At 42.4% G+C, this 21,561-nt stretch overlaps 1 protein-coding gene across 4 annotated transcripts in view; it reads left to right on the top strand.

The window, feature by feature from the left end:
• LOC140467183 (5' exonuclease Apollo-like) overlaps nt 1-21,561 on the top strand; it is a 191,327-nt gene that overhangs the window by 149,922 nt on the left and 19,844 nt on the right. Inside the window, exons 1-2 of one of the 4 annotated variants that reach the window (XM_072563355.1) lie at nt 8,269-8,346; nt 15,888-16,103. The exons of 1 other annotated variant lie outside the window; for it this stretch is intronic. In XM_072563355.1, coding sequence (XP_072419456.1) covers nt 15,915-16,103 — 189 coding nt within the window. In that variant the 5' untranslated portion in view covers nt 8,269-8,346; nt 15,888-15,914. Of the gene's footprint in view, nt 1-8,268; nt 8,499-15,887; nt 16,104-21,561 lie in introns of those variants that run through there. 2 more of the 4 variants (XM_072563354.1, XM_072563356.1) reach the window with 2 other exon arrangements.

The raw sequence follows: 21,561 nt of genomic DNA, 5'->3' as shown, positions 1-21,561 counted from the left end.
CACTGCCCTGTCTACCCGTGACTCAGAGAACTGTGAACCTGAATGCCAAGGTCCCTCTGTTCCACTACACACCTTCAGGCCATACCATTCACCATGAAACTCCTATCTTGATTTGACTGTCCAAAATGCAAAACCATACACTTATCTGTATTAAACTCCATTTGCCATTTCTCAGCACACTTCCGCAGCTGATCAAAGTCCTGCTGCAATTTCTGATAACCTGCCTCACTGTCCATGATACTGCCTATTTTAGTGCCATCTACAAACTTACTAATCATGTCTTCTACGTTGTCATCCAAGTCATTGATATAGATAATTAATCGTAATGGGCCCAGCACTGACCCCTGAGGCTCTCCACTGGTCACAGGCCTCCAATCTGACAAGCATCCTTCCACTGTTACCATCTGCTTTCTATCATTAAGTCAATTTTGTGTCCAATTTGCCAGCTTGCCCTGGATTCCTTGCAATCTAACGTTCCAGAGCAGCCTACCATGTGTTGTGTGGATACACTGCGGAGACAGGAGATGAGTTACTTGTTGCAGGATTCTTAGTCACTGACTTGGTCTTATAGCTATTACATGTCCCATTTACATATCCCTCCGGGCAATTAGTGGTGGGCAATTAATGGTGGCCTAGTCAATGAAGCCTACATCCCATGAATAAATAAAAAAATTACTGGACAAAAAGCAGATAAATCTCCTGGCCCTGAAAGTATGCATCCTCAGATCTTAAAAGAGGTAGCTACAGAGATAGTGGATGCATTGGTTGTAATTTTCAAAACATCCTTAGATTATGGAGAAGTACCAATGGTTTAGAAAACTGCCAGTGTGACATTTGAAGTCAAAAGGTGGGTGACTATAGGGCAATTAGCCTAACAACTATTGTTGACAAAGTACTGGGATTAGTTATTAGGGAAGTAATAGCAGAACATTTTGAACATCATCATTTAAGCGAGCAGAATCAGTATGGCTTTATGAAAGGGAAATTGAGTCTGACTAAATTATTAGAGTTTTTGAGGGAGTCTCAACTAGAGTGGATAGAGGGGAACCAGTAGATGTGTTGCATTTGGAGTTCTAGAAGACTTCTGACAAGATACCTCCCAATGCCTTAAGTCATAAAAGTAAGAATGCAGCGTGTTGGAGATGGCAAATTGGCGTGAATAGAGCTAATTAGCTAATGGACGGGAAACAGCAAGTTGGAATAAAGAGTTCTTTTCCAGGTTGGCAGTCTGTAACTAGTGGGGTTCCACAGGGATCAGTGCTTGGACAGCAACTGTTGACAATATACATTAATGTCCTGGGGGAAGGAAGTGAATATACTGTCCCCCTATTTGCAGGTGATACAAAATACACGGAAAGACAGGTTGGAAAAGGGATACAAACAGAGACATATGAATAGGTTAAGTAAGTAGCAAAAGTTAGGAAATGGAATATGATATAGAAAATGTGAAGTTGTGGGTTTTGGAAGGGAGAACAAAAAATTGGAAGATTATTTAAATGGAGAAAAACTGCAGAAAGCTGCTACACAAAGGAACTTAATGGCACTCCTGCACAAAACAAAAAAAAAACTAGCTCACAGGTTCAGCAGGTAAGCAGGGAGACTAGTGGAACTTTGGCCCTTATTTCAAGGAGTTTGGATTGTAAGTGTAGGGAAACATTGTCACTGAATAAGGTGCTGGTGAGACCACATTTAGAGTATGGTGAGCAATTTTAGCCCCTTGTTTCTGAAAAGATATTATTGCATTGGAGGCAGTTCAACGAAAGTTCATTCAGGTGATCCCTGCTATGGAGCGATTATCTTATGACCAAAGGTTAAACGGGTTGGGAGTCTACCCATTGGAATTTCAAGGAATTAGAGGGGATCTCAATGAAACATATAGATTAGAGTCATAGAGATGTACAGCTCAGAAACAGACCCTTCGTCCAACTCGTCCATGATATCCCAACCAATCTTTACTCAGAGAATGTTTCCCCTCATGGGAGAGTCTAGAAACAGAGGCCATAGTATCAGAATAAAGGGGTGCCCATTTAATACTGAGATGAGGAGGAATTTCTTCACTCAGATGAGTCTTGGGATGTCCTTGCTACAGAAGGCTTTGGAGGCAGCGTCCTTGTGCACACGTAAGGCTGACACTGACACATTTTTGATTGGGTGGGGAATCAAGGTCTACAGGAACTAGGCAGGAAAGTGGGCGTGAGGAATGATCGGCCATGATTTTACTTGAGTGGTGGAGCAGGCTCGAGGGGCCGAATGACTTACTCATGTTCCAGTTTCTTATCGTCTTATGGTCTTAGTGAAGGGAAGTTTTGGCAGCAGACCATCTGAGGAAAGGGAAGAGTGGAAATTGGAAGTAAATTTTATGACATTTTCTCAATTCAGGTGACCAGAATAGGCATCAACACAGATATTAATGTATTGGGAAAAGGTGGGGGAAGTTGAACTGGTACAAAGAATGTCCCACACATCAAGGCTAGCACCCATATTGAAGCAGAAAATGTTGAAATAGCAGGTCCGGCAGCTTATGTAGAGAAGGAATTATAAAGCCACTACGTTTCAGTTGAATAAGAATAAAACTAATGCTGTGGGTGTAGCTTCAACACATCGGCTCAAGAAGGTGTTACTCCACTGCCTTCTGAGGGTCATTAACAATAGGCAATAAGTCTTATCTTGCCAGTGACTCTCACACTTCAGAAGTAAACAGAAAATGAGATTATATCTTTATTGATGAAAGAAAAGTTTTTATGATTTCATTTGCTAACTTGGTGAGGCTGGTGAAGCTGGAAATGGGCCTGAACCGCTGGCAGACATGTAATAGTTCAAGATGCAGCAATGTCTTTGACAGATGGCTCAGGGATGCTAGCAATATTTTTATGGATCCTGACAGTTGTGTTCAAATAAGGACCACAATTGGTGAGTGGTGAAAATAGCCTCTTTTATTCAGCAGTCACAGCACAAGGTCGAGGCAGCGATAGAATCCCGAAATACTGTTCTTACAAAAGCCCCTTTATGCACAGTTCTTCCATATATTAAGATTATATTACTATGGTGTTATGTTGTTTTATCTATAGCAAAGGCTTCTGTCCTGGGAGACAGGAGATGGGTTAAAATGTGCTACTTCTGATGGGATTAAGAATGTCTGTCCGGTCTGCTTGCATAATTAGGAGGTGTTACTCCTTTTCTCTTTTAAATTAGAAAAAATCCGTAAAAATACTAAGGCTAAATGCTCAAATTAAGTGAAAAACAATGTTCCTGTACTGATGAAAGAATAAACTTATTACTGCAGCTGGGTTGTGGGCTTTATTTACTATTTGCCGGTATGAATTCATTCATTCATGCAATTTCATGGAAGCATTTAACAGATACTTACTAATTTGGGAATCTATTCAGGTCCAGAAGATGGGAAGTAAGGGTTTGATTAATATTATAATGTTTTGTGTCGACTTGATGGTGGTGGTATTTTTGTGTATGCTACACTTATTCAGAGGTAAACACTGCTTTTAGCAAAGGTTGATAAGGTGTGAAAATGCAGTAATAGGTTTGAAAGGGCTGTTTTGATTAGAAAGGGTTGTTTTAAATTTGGATCGTAAAATATACTACAGAATCGTGGTTGTATGAATGAATGAATGAAATCTTATTATAGTAACTAATGAGTTAGTAAAGGGTTATGAATGAATGAACAGGAACTTAATATTAATGAATATAGTGATCTGGTGAGTGAGTTAATAAAGAATGGAATTGAATTGAATTTATTGTCACGTGTACCAAGGCACAGTGAAAAGCTTTGTCTTGCAAGCAATACTGGAGTAGAGTGATGCTGGAAAAGCACAGCAGTTCAGGCAGCATCCGAGGAGCAGGAAAATCGGTGTTTTTCGTGCAAAAGCCCTTCATTGCCCGAAACGTTGAGTTTCCTGCTGCTCGGATGCTCCCTGAACTGTTGTGCTTTTCCAGCACCACTCTACTCCAGAATCTGGTTTCCAGCATCTGCAGTCATTGTTTTTACCTTGCAAGCAATACAGGCAGATCACATAGCATAGATAAGTAAATGATAGGTAAACAGCGGCAAAAACAAAAACACAGGTACAGGTGGATGTTAAGCGTTTGTGAATCCATTCAGTATTCTAACAACAGTAGGGTAGAAACTGTTTTGAAACTGGGGAGTGCATGTGTTCAGGCTTCTGTACCTTCTTCTCGATGTAGAGATTGTAGAAAAACATTGCCAGGGTAGGATGGATCTTTGAGAATGCAGGCCTGGTAGGTAGATTCGATGTATGGGCGGTTTGCCTTTGTGTTTTTTGTCCGGTCTGAGTTCACCACTCTCTGCAATCATCTCCGATCTTGAATGGTACAGTTGCCATACCAGGGAGTGATATATCCAGAAACAATGTTTTTGATGGCACACCGATAAAAGTTGGCAAGGGTATTCACCATCATGCCAAATTTCCTCAGCTGCCTGATGAAGAACAGACATTGTTGGGCCTTTGTAACCAGTGTGTCCACATGAAGAGTTCAAGAAAGCTTGTTGTGGATGACCACTCCCAGGAGCTTGACACGTTCCACTTATTCCACCTCTGTGCTGTTAATGTGTCAGGGGGCATGAGTAACATCCTGCCAAAAGTCAATAATGAGTTCCTTGGTTTTGCTGGCATTGAGAGCCAGGTTGTTCTCAGTGCACCACTTTTATACCAAAGATAACCTATAACACAATATCTCAGTACAATACCTCACAGTGATATCAGCAGCATTGGAATGAGATGCAGTGAGACTGCAAAGAGTGTAGAAGGGCTATTAACATTACAGCAGGATTCAAATTACCAGTTGGGGGCCTTGGCATCTACCAAGTTTATGGAAAATAATAGTTTATAACCTCAAACTTAAGTTTATGTATCATTTGCAATACTGGCATTTGTTGCCCATCCATTGTTTCCCATGAGAAGGTGATGGTCCCTTACCTCCTGAAGTTGCTGCTGTTTGTGGTACAAAGGGGCTCCCACAATGATTTTAGCTAGGGGGTTCAACAACAATGAAGGTTTATGTATATGTGTTTAATAGATGGGAATTCTTGGTTGCAGTGTTCGGTTATATGCTTCCCATGTCAAATTCATGTTAATATAGTTTCCTTTTTGAGTCATACCGTGTTTACATTGCATGTTACTAATTAATCTAAGAAACCATTCTTCATGGGTGGTACTGCAAAGTAGGAGGGTGTGCCTTTACCAGCCTTTCTCCTAAAGTCTTGAATTTCCTCCAAAAATCTCAACTCTCCTTTTTCTTTTCCTATTCACCTCACAAACTTATATATGTGTGTGTGTGTGGAGGGGCGGCGCGGTATGAGTGTCTGTGAGAGAGTGTGTATCTGTATACGTGTGTGAGTGTAAAATGGTATACATCTGTGGGAGGGTGCATGTGTGAGTTTATGAGAGAAAGCTTGTGTATGGTCTGCTTGAGTGTAAGGGTCTGTAGGAGTGTGTGTGTGCGCAATCATACCTCCCCACACACACCCATACACACAAATTTTGTGGGGTGAATTTGTAGTTGCAGAATTACATTTTACTTTGCTTAAAACTGTATGAATTCATGTAAGATTCTGTTAATCCATTTTTTAGAAATTGAATGAGTCTGAACACTGGGGCACAGACAGCCCCACACGGGGCACCTCACATCTTCAAAGCAGTATTAGAGTTGACATGGCACCTATTGTTAAAGTTCACTTGCAAATGTAGCTTTAAAAAAAGTTCTGGAATTTACATATGAAAAAACTGGAACCAACATGGTCATTCTAAAAGATGACAGACTTAAACATTCCAGGTCTTTTTCAATATATGATTTCACTTGCATCACACTGTAAATGTTTGGTATAAATTCTGTGCCTTAACGATCCACAATCACCTAATGAAGGAGCAGTGCTCCGAAAGCTAGTGCTTCCAAATAAATCTGTTGGAGTATAACCTGTTATTGTGTGAGTTTTTAACTTTGTCCACCGTAGTCCAACACTAGCACCTCCAAATCAAAAAAAAGACTCTTTGCCCAAGTTTTTGGTCATCTATCTGCCTAATATCGCTTTCTGTGAAAATACCTTGGGAGTTTTCTTTTACATTACAGATGGTCTGTAAGTACCTGCTGTTGTTGTTGAGTGACTGCTAACAGCCTACTTTGTTATGGAAGACATTGCATGTCCATTGTTTCATATAGTGTTGATGTGTTATTTAAAAGCAGGTATTTTCACCCATGTTACTAAATTGAAACTGTCAAGAAATAAAGTCACCATAGTCCTACCAAACTACAGGCTGTTCTCTCAAAAGAGAATTTGCCCTGAGTATCACCACGCCTTAGGCGAGAAGTTCAGGAGAGTCCTGTGGAGAAATACTTCCTGATTAGCTATTGTTCAGTGGTTCATTTGCACATCTTGAAAATACTAGATAAAAGCAAATTACTGCAGACAAAGCTTTGACAAAGGGTCAGTTAGATTCGAAACATCAGCTCTTTTTTCTCCTTCCAGATGCTGCCAGAGCTGCTGAGATTTTCCAGCATTTTCTCTTCTGGTTGAAAATACTGAACTGCAAGTACCACACAGGAGTCAGATGTTTATGGTATGGAGAGCAGGCCAACTGAGTTAGGGAAACTTAATGTGACTAAGCTACTTGTCTTCTCAGGCAAATCCTTTACTTTGAAAGTTTTAATTTGGAGGAGCCAGTGTTGGGGTGGACAAAGTTAAAAATCACACAACACCAGGTTATAGTTAAAGAGTGTGGTGCTGGAAAAGCACAGTGGGTCAGGCAGCATCCGAGACCAGGTTCTGATCCAACAGGTTATCACTTCCACGTAATATTTTTTTAAAAATTCAGTCGCATTATTTTAGGAGGAGAAAGTGAGGACTGCAGATGCTGGAGATTCCTGATGAAGGGTGCATGCATGAAACGTCGATTTTCCTGCCCTTCAGATGTGGCCTGACCCACTGTGCTTTTCCAGCACCTCGACAGCTTCATTCCAGTGCAGATTGAATTAAATTTATTGTCACGTGTACCAAGTCACAGTGAAAAGCTTTATCTTGCGAATATTACAGGCAGATCACAGAGTTAATTAGCATATGTGAGAAACAAAGCCCACTAACTTCAATAATTTCAGTCCGAGACAAGATCTGAATCAGTAGTGTCATTTATTTTACACTTGCAAGTGGGTATGATGTCCAGTGTCTATAAGGCAGAGGACATACACACCAAATTCAATTCATACACAACAGTTAAATAATTTGATTTCTTTTGTTTTACACTGCTCCTCCCCTGTTTACATCTTCCACTTCCCTAAGACTGGCCCCATTGCCCCTGTTTATCTCTTGCCTTATCTGGCATTGTCTGTGACAAAATGCTTATTTCTGGCCTCACAAGGCTGTTTGACCTCATCCTGCTGTAGGTCATTGTTAGGCATATTCTTTCTTCATCATTATCTACCCCCTCAATCTGTGCCTTTCCTGAGGCTGTTCTGATCCCCACGACCCTTTTAATTGGGGTTTGTTCCTCTGTCTCTGTAAAAGTGGGAAACAGATGTTTATACCTACTGTTTGTACAGGCGTATCTAGCTTAACTTCATCCCCTCACAACATCTTATCTACTTGCCCGTAATGTCTACCATTGTTTTGCAGTCACATTTCATTCTGACATACAGTTTTAGCTAATACAAAAACAATTATATATTTCCTCCACATCGTTTCCATTCTTGTTGACTCAGCTCGTGGCTAAAACAATTACACACTGGTGTGAGTTCATTTTACTTTGTAAAATGGAATTGCAGAATGGCAGAAGTAACATTAATTTACCTATATCCCACACATAGATAAGTAATGAATAGGTAAACAGCTTAAAAAACACAGGTACAGGCGACTTGAATGTTTCTGTGGAGTAGAATATTTTGCTATTTTCTGCAACCAGTGTCAACACCATACGTTTGCGACTTTGAGGTTTGAAGTTCAGCTTAGCTTGTTCCCCAGTTCAGCCTCCCAGCAACACCACCCCCCCTATTCCAGATGAAGGGCTTATGCCTGAAACGTTGATTCTCCTGCTCTGAGGATGCTGCCAAACCTGCTGTGCTTTTCCAGCACCACACATTTCAACTTATGTGCAGTACCGGCTTTTGCTAAGTCCTCCAGAACAGGGGGCGCTGATGTCGACGCTGCGCTCAAATAGGAACCTCCGCATGAATTCGGTTGTAGTTCCGCCCACAATGTCTCTGATTGGGCATGTTCCGCAGGGGTCCAGGCTGAGTGGTCAGTGCAGGTGTCAGTCAAACACAGGGCAGCCCGCGCGCATTGGCGGTTAATGAGGATCTCCGTTTTTGAATTCCGTGACGGTTAAAGTGAGTTGGGAACCCAGGAGATCGGCTGTTAATTTTAACGTTACCACACCTCCCAGACTTCTGGTCCGAAAGAAATATTCAAGTGATTGTAAAGTAGCCCTTATCAATTTTCATCTGAGGGTGACGGACAAGCGGCCTGCACACACCCAAAGGTGCTGCCTCTTGGGGGTTGGGAGAACTGAATGGTGTGATTTATGGGTGTTGGGTACCCACTGAGTGTGATTTATGGGTGTTGGGTACCCACTGAGTGTGATTTATGGGTGTTGGGTACCCACTGAGTGTGATTTATGGGTGTTGGGTACCCACTGAGTGTGATTTATGGGTGTTGGGTACCCACTGAGTGTGATTTATGGGTGTTGGGTACCCACAGAGTGTGATTTATGGGTGTTGGGTACCCACTGAGTGTGATTTATGGGTGTTGGGTACCCACTGAGTGTGATTTATGAGTGTTGGGTACCCGCTGAGTGTGATTTATGGGTGTTGGGTACTCGCTGAATGGTGTGATTTATGGGTGTTGGGTACCCACTGAATGGTGTGATTTATGGGTGTTGGGTACCCACTGAATGGTGTGATTTATGGGTGTTGGGTACCCACTGAATGGTGTGATTTTATGGGTGTTGGGTACCCACTGAATGGTGTGATTTTATGGGTGTTGGGTACCCACTGAATGGTGTGATTTATGGGTGTTGGGTACCCACTGAATGGTGTGATTTATGGGTGTTGGGTACCCACTGAATGGTGTGATTTTATGGGTGTTGGGTACCCACTGAGTGTGATTTATGGGTGTTGGGTACCCACTGAGTGTGATTTATGGGTGTTGGGTACCCACTGAGTGTGATTTATGGGTGTTGGGTACCCACTGAGTGTGATTTATGGGTGTTGGGTACCCACTGAGTGTGATTTATGAGTGTTGGGTACCCACTGAGTGTGATTTATGGGTGTTGGATACCCGCTGAATGGTGTGATTTTATGGGTGTTGGGCACCCACTGAATGGTGTGATTTATGGGTGTTGGGAACCCACTGAATGGTGTGATTTATGGGTGTTGGGAACCCACTGAATGGTGTGATTTTATGGGTGTTGGGCACCCACTGAGTGTGATTTATGGGTGTTGGGCACCCACTGAGTGTGATTTATGGGTGTTGGGTACCCACTGAGTGTGATTTATGGGTGTTGGGTACCCACTGAGTGTGATTTATGAGTGTTGGGTACCCACTGAGTGTGATTTATGGGTGTTGGATACCCGCTGAATGGTGTGATTTTATGGGTGTTGGGCACCCACTGAATGGTGTGATTTATGGGTGTTGGGAACCCACTGAATGGTGTGATTTATGGGTGTTGGGAACCCACTGAATGGTGTGATTTATGGGTGTTGGGCACCCACTGAGTGTGATTTATGGGTGTTGGGCACCCACTGAGTGTGATTTATGGGTGTTGGGCACCCACTGAGTGTGATTTATGGGTGTTGGGAACCCACTGAGTGTGATTTATGAGTGTTGGGAACCCACTGAGTGTGATTTATGGGTGTTGGGTACCCACTGAATGGTGTGATTTATGGGTGTTGGGTACCCACTGAATGGTGTGATTTATGGGTGTTGGGTACCCACTGAATGGTGTGATTTATGGGTGTTGGGTACCCACTGAATGGTGTGATTTATGGGTGTTGGGTACCCACTGAATGGTGTGATTTATGGGTGTTGGGTACCCACTGAATGGTGTGATTTATGGGTGTTGGGTACCCACTGAATGGTGTGATTTATGGGTGTTGGGTACCCACTGAATGGTGTGATTTATGGGTGTTGGGTACCCACTGAATGGTGTGATTTATGGGTGTTGGGTACCCACTGAATGGTGTGATTTATGGGTGTTGGGTACCCACTGAATGGTGTGATTTATGGGTGTTGGGTACCCACTGAATGGTGTGATTTATGGGTGTTGGGTACCCACTGAATGGTGTGATTTATGGGTGTTGGGTACCCACTGAATGGTGTGATTTATGGGTGTTGGGTACCCACTGAATGGTGTGATTTATGGGTGTTGGGTACCCACTGAATGGTGTGATTTATGGGTGTTGGGTACCCACTGAATGGTGTGATTTATGGGTGTTGGGTACCCACTGAATGGTGTGATTTATGGGTGTTGGGTACCCACTGAATGGTGTGATTTATGGGTGTTGGGTACCCACTGAATGGTGTGATTTATGGGTGTTGGGTACCCACTGAATGGTGTGATTTATGGGTGTTGGGTACCCACTGAGTGTTGTAATGTATGGGCGCTGGGGTGCCCATTGGAGGTGTTGTTCTGTGGTTACCTACTGCTGGAGTATGTTTTTGGGGTTTCTTGTATGTTTTTTGGGCACTAGGTAGGGGATATTTTGAGTACTGTGTGGTGTTTAGTGGCAGTGTTGCAGCACAAATTTGCAGACTGTTCACAGGCATGCTGTAGATGAGTGCACTCGAAGCCACTGCTGGGCTTTAATTGGCCAGAGTGGGAATGTACATGGAAGCAATTGTGCTCAGGAATTCTGTTGTGAGTGAACACACTTTAAAGCAGTTAATTAATCTGGAATCAAAACTGAGACTCACAGTGAGCATGAAACTATTGTCTTAAAAACCCATCTGATTGAATAATGCACGTCAGGAACCAAATTTGTCATCATTAACTTCTTGTAAGCTACATGTGACTCCAGATCCATTTGTAGTGTGGCTGACTTATTTAATGTCCTCCAAAAAGCCTAGCTCACCATTGGACCACTGTGGAAACTTGCGCAAGTGTGTTCTGTCCAAAAAAGCAGGACAAGTCCAATGGGGACCCATCCGTACACACTCATTCATCAGCAAAGTGACGAATGGGATCATCAACAATGCTATGAAGTGGCACTTGCACAACAATAATCTGTTCACTAAGACTTAGTTTATGGTCTGCTAGGGTCACTGAGATCCTTATCTTACTCTAACTTTGGTAAATACATGGATAAGAAAGATAAAATGCAGAGGTGAGAGTGACTGCCCATGAAGTCAAGGTGCATTTGACCCAATATGACATCAGGAGCCTTATTAACATTGGAGTCAGTAGAATTTGGGGAATGTGAGAAGCTCTTCACTGTTAGTGCCTAGGTGGGAAGGAAGATGGACAAGTAGGATAGTACAAGAGGGCAGTGTCGAGTTGGAAGTTGGATCTGGGATAAGGTGGGGTAGGAGAGATAAGGAAACTGGTGAAATCCACTTTAATCCTGTGTGGATGGAGGGTCTAAAGGTGGAAGATGAGGCGTTCTTCTTCCAGGCATTGAGTGACTAGAGTTTGACAGTGGAAGAAGCCTAGGATTTGCATGTTCTTGGCGGAGTGGGAGGGAGAGTTAAAGTGTTCAGTCACAGGGTGGTGGGATTGTTTAGTGTCTGGTCATTTTATTTTAATAAGTATGTAAGTGCATTGGAACTAGTTCAGAGAAGGTTTACAAGACTAATACCTACAATGGCTGAGCCATTTTATAGAAAGGTTGGACAGGCTAGGCTTGTACCATTGAAGCTTAGAAGAGTTATTTTATGAAATATACAAGATCCTGAGGGGTCTTGACATGGTAGATGTGGAGATGATGTGAGTATAGAATAGGGGTCACTGTTTCAAAAGAAAGGGTCCCCCATATAAACAAATGAGGCAACTTATTTTCTCAGAAGGTTGAATCTCTTCCTGAAAAAGCAGTGGAAGCAGAGTCTTTGATGATTTTTAAGGCAGAATGGATAGACTTTTGATGAAATTTTATCAGAGTTATGCACTGACGTGGATTTGGGGTCAAAACTAGATGAGCCGTGATCTTATTTAATGGCAGAACGGGTTTTTGGGAGCACATGACGTATTGCTGCTTTTTTGCACTTTTGCGGAAACTGATCTAGCAATATGTAAACTGTAGCTACAAGATTAGGTCTGAGGCTAAGAACTTTGCAGTAAATAACTTCCCTGCTCTACTAAATAACTTAGCTACATCCAAAATCAGAGTTTGTTGGCATACTCTTCACTTGCTTGAATGAATGTAGATCCAAAAGCACTTAGGCACCTTGAACCATCCAAGGCAAAACCATCTGTTTGATTGGTGTAACATTCACTTCCTTCACCACTGACTTACAGCAGTAGCAGTGTGTACCATTTATGAGATATGCTGTGATGCATCTTCATGTCTTCTTTCAAGCACTTCCCAATGTACGACCTCTACCATTTCAAAAGATAAATGTCGAAAAGGCATGAAAATGTCACCACTTGCAAATTTGCCACACACTGCTCTGACTTGGAATTGTTGTGTTCCTTCACTGCTGTTAGATCAGAATCCTGGAACTCACTCTCTAACAGCACTGTACAACCCAGGGAATGCAGAAAACTTTCCAGAGAAATTAGGGATCAGTATTATCAGATGGTCTAGCTAGCAGTGCCACATTTTTATTTATGTATCTGGCTAGGTCTTGCTTGCGAGGTCAGCATTTGTTGCCAATCCCTAAATGCCCATGTGGCAGATAAGAGTCAACCACATTGCTGTAGGTCTGGAGTCACATGTGGGCCAGACCAGGTAAGGACGGTAATTTCCTTCTCTAAAGAACATTAGTGAACCAGATGAATTTTTTTGACAATCAACAGTGGATTCACTGTCATCAGTACTCTTAATTCCAGAAGTTTTTTTTAACTGTCTCACATGTTTCTTCAAGGGGAAGTGGATTGATTTAATGGACCCTTTAGCTTTGCTTTTAGTTCAGACTCTTTCTCTTCCCCCCCCAAGCTACTTTGCAACACTAGTGAATGGGTTTATGATCCACACCAGACTTGCATTTCAGCAAAAACCATCATGAGAATGGAAGCTAACAATTCCTGGAAATCATACTGATACTTGTAGGAACTTAGGAAGAGAAATACATCATTCGCCCCTTGAGTGTGTTTCACCATTTAGTGAGATCATGTCTAATCTGTGGCATAATTCCATATCTCTGCCATTGGTCAATATCCCGTGATACCTTTGCTAAACAAAAATTTTACTGTCTCAGATTTAAAATTAACAACTGATCCTGTCTCTACCTAACATATGCTTCCTTCTTTTCCTTAACCAAACCCTCAATTTCTTTAGTTATCCAGCATTCCCTATAACTACCAGCCTTTCCTTTCACCCAAACAGGAATATACTTTCTCTGGATTCTCATTATCTCATTCCTGAAGGCTTCCCACTTTCCAGCCGTCCCTTTACCTGCAAACATGTGCCCCCAATCAGCTTCTGAAAGTTCTTGCCTAATAACGTCAGGTGAGGTGTCAGAAGACTGGAGGTTGGCTAACGTGGTGCCACTGTGTAAGAAGGGTGGTAAAGGACAAGCCAGGGAACTATAGACCAATGAGCCTGATGACGGTAGTGGGCAAGTTGTTGGAGGGAATCCTGAGGGACAGGATATGCATATATTTGGAAAGACAAGGACTGATTAGGGATAGTCAACATGGCTTTGTGTGGGGGAAATCATGTCTCAAAAACTTGTTTGAGTTTTTTGAAGAATTAACAAAGAGGATTGATGAGGGCTGAGTGGTAGATGTGATTTAGTTGGACTTCAGTATGGTGTTCGACAAGGTTCCCCATGGGAGACTGGTTAGCAAGGTTACATCTCATGGAATACAGGGAGAACTAGCCATTTGGATACAGAACTGGCTCAAAGGAAGAAGATAGAGGGTGGTGGTGGAGGGTTGTTTTTCAGACTGGAGGCCTGTGACCAGTGGAGTGCCACAAGGATCTGTGTTGGGTCCACTATTCTTCATTTATATAAATGATTTAGATGTGAGCATAAGAGGTAAAGTTAGTAAGTTTGCAGATGACACCAAAATTGGAGGTGTAGTGGACAGCAAAGTAGGTTACCTCAGATTACAACAGGATCTTGACCAGATGGGCCAATGGGCTGAGAAGTGGCAGATGTTGTTTAATTCAGATAAATGTGAGGTACTGCGTTTTGGGAAAGCAAATCTTAGCAGGACTTTAAACACTTAATGGTAAGGTCCTAGGGAGTGTTGCTGAACAAAGAGATCTTGGACTGCAGGTTCATAGCTCCTTGAAAGTGGAGTCACAGGTAGATAGGATAGTGAAGAAGGTGTTTGGTATGCTTTCCATTATTGGTCAGAGTATTGAATACAGGAGTTGGGAGGTCATGTTGCAACGGTACAGGACATTGGTTAGGCCACTGATGGAATATTGCATGCAGTTCTGGTCTCCTTCCTATCAGATAGATGTTGTGAAACTTGAAAGGGTTCAGAAAAGATTACAAGGATGTTGCCAGGGTTAGAGGATTTGAGCTATGGGGAGAGCTGAACAGGCTGGGGCTCTTTTCCCTGGAGCGTCGGAGGTTGAGGGGTGACCTTCTAGAGGCTTACAAAATCATGAGGGGCATGGATAGGATAAGTAGACAAAGTCTTTTCCCTGGGGTCAGGGAGTCCAGAACTAGAGGGCATAGGTTTAGGGTGAGAGGGGGAAGATATAAAAGACAACTAAGGGGCAAAATTTTCACGCAGGGGGTGGTGCCTGCATGGAATGAGCTGCCAGAGAAAGTGGTGAAGGCTGGTACAATTGCAAAATTGAAAAGGCATTTGGATGGGTATATGAATAGAAACGGTTTGGAGGGATATGGATTGGGTGCTGGCAGGTGGGACTAGATTGGGTTCGGATAGCTGGTCGGCATGGACAAGTTGGACTGAATGGTCTGTTCTTAAAAATGTGTTGCTGGAAAAGCGCAGCAGGTCAGGCAGCATCCAAGGAGCAGGAGAATCGACGTTTCAGGCATAAGCCCTTCTTCAGGATTCCTGCTCGTTGGATGCTGCCTGACCTGCTGTGCTCTTCCAGCACCACTAATCCAGTATTTGCTTTACAGCATCTGCAGTCATTGTTTTTACCCTAGTAACATGTTGTATACTGTAACAAGATAAGGTAAGATGTAACAGCAGGAAGAGGACATTGGCAGTTTAAGTCTATTCTGCCATTCATTATGATCGTGGACAATTGTCTGCTCATTGGGGAAATTGGGAAGAAGGGCACTCTGCAGCTATATATGTAAACCATGTGTTGGTAGGTAGGATGGTACCCAAGAGAAAGAGCTATCTTGACAGGAGTCAAGCATCCAGTGCTTAAGAGTTTAAACACCAAAACGGTTTGACATTTCTGCCTAGTGTAACTGCAGCTCTTGAATTTGAAAATGATTTGTTTACTGAGGCATCTAAACGCAAAACTGGTATGGAAGATAAATTTTGGCAGTTTCATGGTTTATCTTTTTATAGTCTGAGCTAAATATGAAACTTTGATATAGTTTGAAATAAAATCTGAAGACTAATCAGTGCTTTTTACATATACGCAAGGAGATGATTGTAGAATTAGCTGGTCAGCATACTGATTCCTTGGTTCAATTCTATGGTGACTAATCAGATCAAGAACTGCTTTATGTCAGTCCATTATGAAATGCTGGTTCAGTAAAACATTAAACGACAGATTAATTCATAAATTTTATCTTGAGTTACAGGGGTATTGTTTCTTATCTTGTGCAGATGCCGACTGTTCACAAATAGCGAGCAATGAATGGAACTTTGATCCCAAATACTCCGTTTGCTGTTGATTTCTGGCAGGTTCGGAAGTGCAGCCATGTCCGTTTTTTCTTTCTGTCCCACTTGCACAGTGATCATACATCAGGTCTTTCCTCCACCTGGAGCAGACCAATATATTGCTCTCCGATAACTGCCAAGTTGTTGCATTGGAAGTTTCAGGTAAGCCAAAGAAGTGAAGATTTCACTGTTCTATTTTTTCGCTGTCATAAAGATAGCAACTCAGGCTGGGATATAATCCCACATGCACTACTAGCCTCTCTCGTACTTCACTCAGAAAAATTGTTTATGCTTGTGAATTCTGAATATGAGTACTGCCGACTGTTTATCTGAAGAGGATCAACAGATGAGCCATTGTCCAAATGATCTGTTTGTCTTCTATTTTTGAAAGCATAGATTTACTAGCCCTTGACACAGTTAGATTTTCTGTGACGTTAATTATCAAGAGACATGGACATTCTCTGTATTCAGTTTAAAGAAAAAATATCTCATGCCACCAGCAATACGTGTAGGGTATAAAATGGCTGCCTCCGACCCAAGCAACACCCTGCCCTGCATTGAAAGAAAAATCTTCTGAGGATGTGGGTGAGCAGTCAGGATTTATTCTCCATCCCTAGTTACCCTAAAGTCATTGAACTCAGCCACATTATATGGCATTTAAATCACATATATCACAGACCAGGTGAGGACAACACCTGAATGATATCAATGACCCAGTTGAGTTGAATTGTTAAAACTGAGGGGGTTCTCTTGTGATGCAATGGTAGCGCACTTATCACTGGACCAGAAGGCCTGGGTTTAAGTTCCACCTCCTCCAAAGGTGTGTAATCGCATCTCTGAACAGGTTGATTAGAAAAATAGGTGAACAAAAAAAATTATAACTATCCAACGTCATTTATATTAGCCCACTAATGCCAATACTTATTAAATTTAATTTTACAGTGTGCTGTTGGGCTTTGTAAACACAGATCTCTGGGCGACGAATTTAATTTCATCGCTGGTCAACCGTTGCAGTGCAAATCATTCTTTGTCCCTTCACCTTGTTTATTCTTTCTTGACTTCCCTTGTTTGTCTAGTCTCACTTCAATGCCATCTGCTTTTTCTCTGCATTTTCAGGTTCCGTTGTACATCTTGCTGTGAATCACATTACAAGAGCCTACGGATTCCACCCAAACCCTTTATTTCTCTTTTCCGACAGTTTCCTGTTCCACTACACTGAAATTGACATGAGCCTCTCACACTTGCTCCAGATCTTACTGTAGCCTTTTGAGACTTTTCTGAAATTTCAGAAATCACTTTTAAAGATGTTGCCCTTCATTATCGTGCCAAGCTCCTCAGACTTTTCCTTGTCAGGTGCAGAAGGCTCATGGATGCTTTTCTCGTTAAAATATTCTCGTTTGTCCCCATCCTCAGTTTTTGCACTGAGATAGTCATAGAGATGTGCAACACGGAAATAGCCCTTCGGTCCAAGCCGTCCATGCTGACCAGCTATCTCGACTCAATCTCCTCCATCTCCTTTGGCTCCTCCATCTCCTGCTGCCTTGCTGATCTTTGAAGGGCCCTATTCTCTCCCTAGTTACCCTTTTGTCTTTAATGTATTTGTGAAAACCCTTTAAATTCTCCTTAACTCTATTTGCGAAAGCTATCTCATTTCTCCTTTTTGCCCTCTGAATTTCCCTCTTAAGTATACTCCTACTGCCTCCATACTCTTCTAAGGATTCATTCGCTCTGTCTTGTCTATACCTGACATATGCTTCCTTCTTTTTCTTAGCCAAACCTTCAATTTCTTTAGTCATCCTGCATTCCCTACACCTACCAGCCTTTCCTTTCACCTGAACACCCTATCTCCTTTCTGAAGGCTTCCCACTTTCCAGCTGTCCGTTTACCTGTGAACATCTGCCCCCAGTCAGCTTTTGAAAGGTCTTGCCTGATACCGTCAAAATTAGCCTTTCTCCAATTTCGAACTTCAACTTTTAGATCTTGTCTAACCTTTTCCATCACTATTTTAAAAACTAAGAGTTATGGTCGTTGGCCCCAAAGTGCTCCCCCACTGACCCTTCAGTCACCTGACCTGCCTTATTTCCCAAGAATAGGTAAAATTTTAACATAGAACATTACAGTGTAGTACAGGCCCTTCAGCCCTCGATGTTGCGCCGACCTGTCATACCAATCTGAAGCCCATCTAACCTACGCTATTCCATGTATGTCTGTATGCTTGTCCAATGGCGACTTAAAGTTGGCAAATCTACTACCATTGCAAGCCAAAGCACTCCATACCCTTACAACTCTCTGAGTAAAGAAACTACCTCTGACATCTGTCCTATATTTATCACCCCTCAATTTAAAGCTATGCCCCCTCGTGCTCGCCGTCACCAAACTTGGAAAAAGGATGGACAGGGATAACCTATCTAACCCTCTGATTATCTTATGTGTCTCTATTAGGTCACCTCTCAGCCACCTTCTCTCCAACGAAAACAGCCTTTCCTTGTAAGACCTTTACTCCATACCAGGCAACATCCTAGTAAATCTCCTCTGCACCCTTTCCAAAGCTTCCACGTCCTTCTTAAAATGCGGTGACCAGAAACGTACACAATATTTCAACTGCGGCCGCACCAGAGTTTTGTACGATTGTAGCATAATCTCATGGTTCCGGAACTCGATCCCTCTATTAACAAAAGCTAAAATACTGTATGCCTTCTTAACAACTCTGTCAACCTGGATGGTAACTTTCAAGGATCTGTGTACCTGGACACAGAGATCTTTCTGCTTATCTACACTACCAAGAATCTTACCATTAGCCCAGTACTTTGCATTCCTGTTCCTCCGACCAAAGTGAATCACCTCACACTTGTCCGCATTAAACTCTATTTGCCACGGCTCAGCCCAGCTCTGCAGCTTATCTATGTCTCTCTGTAACCTACAACATCCTTCGTCACTATCCACAACTCCACCAACCTTAGTGTCGTCTGCAAATTTACTAAGCTACCCTTCTACGCTCTCATCCAGGTCGTTTATAAAAATGACGAACGGCAGTGGACCCAACACCGACACTTGCGGTACACCACTAGTAACTGGACTCCAAGATGAGCATTTCCCATGAACCACCACCCTCTGTCGTCTTTCAGCAAGTCAATTACTGATCCAAACTGCTATATCTCCCACAAACCCATTCTTCCGCATTTTGTACAATAGCCTACTGTGGGAAACCTTATCGAACGCCTTGCTGCAATCTATATACACCAGATCAATCGGTTTACTCTCATCTTCCTGTTTGGTCACCTTCTCAAAGAACTCAATAAGGTTTGTGAGGCACAACCTACCCTTCACAAAACCGTGCTGACTATCCCTAATCAAATTATTCTTTTCTAGATGATTCTCAATCCTGTCTCTTATAACCTTTTCCAACACTTTACCAACAACTGAAGTAAGGCTCACTGATCTATAATTACCTGGGTTGTCTCTATTCCCCTTCTTGAACAGGGGAACCGCATTTGCTACCCTCCAGTCTTCTGGCCCTATTCCTGTAGACAATGGCGATTAAAAGATCAATGCCAAAGGCTCCGCAATCTCCTCGCTTGCTTCCCAGAGGATCCTAGGATAAATCCCATCCAGCCCAGGGGACTTGTATATTTTCACACTCTGCAGTATTTGTAATACCTCTTCATTGTGAACCATAATCCCACCTAGTCTAGTAGCCTGTATCTCAGTATTCTCTTTGACAACATTGTCATTTTCTAGAGTGAATACTGTCGAAAAATATTCATTTAGTGCTTCCCCTATCTCCTCTGACTCCACACACAACATCCCACTACTCTCCTTAATCTTACTCTTACTCTTGTCATTCTGTTATTCCTTAAATACCTATAGAAAGCCTTAGAGTTTACCATGATATGTAATTAAACTGCAGTGATATGTACTACTTGTCAGATGTGGGAATTTAAAGAGAGTTTAAGGGTTACTGCGGATTATATCTGCCAACAACTTCTCATGTCTCCTCCTGGCTCTTCTGAGCTCTCTCTTGAGGTCTTTCCTGGCTACCTTGTAACCCTCAAGCACCTTAACTGAGCCTTCACATCTCCTAACATAAGCCGCCGCCTTCCTCTTGACCAGAGATTCCACTTCCTTCGTAAACCACGGCTCCCGCGCTCTACAGCCTCCTCCCTGCCTGACAGGTACATACTTATCTAGGTATCCAAGATGGAGGATGGGAAACATTTCTGGCTGTAAGAGCTACTCCTTTTTTTTTTTGAGGTATTTTAGGTATTGGAGGTGATCTCCTCGAATTCCAGTAGCAATTACTATTTTATATGCTGTTGCATTGTTTTGGAACTTTGGAAAAAAAAAGTCAAACCAACAGCAGTTTAAAAGGGAGAAGAGCGGACAAAGGAATCCACATGGTGAGGACAGTGCAGGAGAGAGAGAGAGAGAGAGAGAGCGCCTGTACAGCTGAGAACAGAAGTGAGTCAAACAGTCAGGGCAGGCAGGGACAAGGTAGGACTAATAAATTAAACTGCATTTATTTAAATGCAAGGGGCCTAACATGAAAGGCAGATGACCTCAGGGCATGGTGAGCAACATGGGACTGGGATATCATAGCAATTATGGAAACATGGCTCAGGGCTGGGCAGGACTGGCAGCTTAATGTTCCAGGATACAAATGCTACAGGATGGATAGAAAGGGAGACGAGAGGAGGGAGAATGGCATTTTTGGTAAGGGACAGCATTACAGCTGTGCTGAGTGAAGATATTCCCGGAAATACATCCAGGTAAGTTATTTTGGTGGAACTGAGAAATAAGAAAGGGATGATCACCTTATTGGGATTGTATTATAGACACCCCAATAGTCAGAGGGAAATTGAGAAACAAACTTGTAAGGAGATCTCAGCTATCTGTAAGAATAATAGGGTAGTTATGGCCAGGGATTTTAACTTTCTAAACATCGACTGGGACTGCCATAGTGTTAAAGGTTTAGATAGAGAGGAATTTCTCAAGTGTGTACAAGACAATGTTCTGATTCAGTCTATGGATATACCTACTAGACCTGCAAAACTTGACCTACTCTTGGGGAAATAAGGCAGGGCAGGTGACTGAGGTGTCAGTGGGGGAGCACTTTGGGGCCAGCGACCATAATTCTATTCGTTTTAAAATCGTGATGGAAAAGGATAGACCAGATCTAAAAGTTGAAGTTCTAAATTGGAGAAAGGCCAATTATGATGGTATTGGGCAAGAACTTTCGAAAGCTGATTGGAGGCAGATGTTCGCAGGTAAAGGAACGGCTGGAAAATGGGAAGCCTTCAGAAATGAGATAACAAGAATCCAGAGAAAGTATATTACTGTCCGGGTGAAAGGGAAGGCTGGTAGGTATATGGAATGTTGGATGACTAAAGAAATTGAGGGTTTGGTTAGAAAAAGAAAGAAGCATATGTCAAGTATAGACAGGATAGATCGAGTGAATCCTTAGAGTATAAAGAAAGTAGGAGTATACTTAAGAGGAAAGTCGGAAGGGCAAAACGGGGGCATGAGATAGCTTTGGCAAAGTGAATTAAGGAGAATCCAAAGGGTTTTTACAAATATATAAGGACAAAAGGGTAACTAGGGAGAGAATAGGGCCCTGATGAAG

Source organism: Chiloscyllium punctatum, chromosome 45 (genome assembly GCF_047496795.1).
Source record: "Chiloscyllium punctatum isolate Juve2018m chromosome 45, sChiPun1.3, whole genome shotgun sequence".
NCBI lineage: Eukaryota > Metazoa > Chordata > Chondrichthyes > Orectolobiformes > Hemiscylliidae > Chiloscyllium > Chiloscyllium punctatum.
The sequence above is the reverse complement of the archived record's forward strand: the minus strand, read 5'-3'. Positions and strand labels throughout refer to the sequence as shown.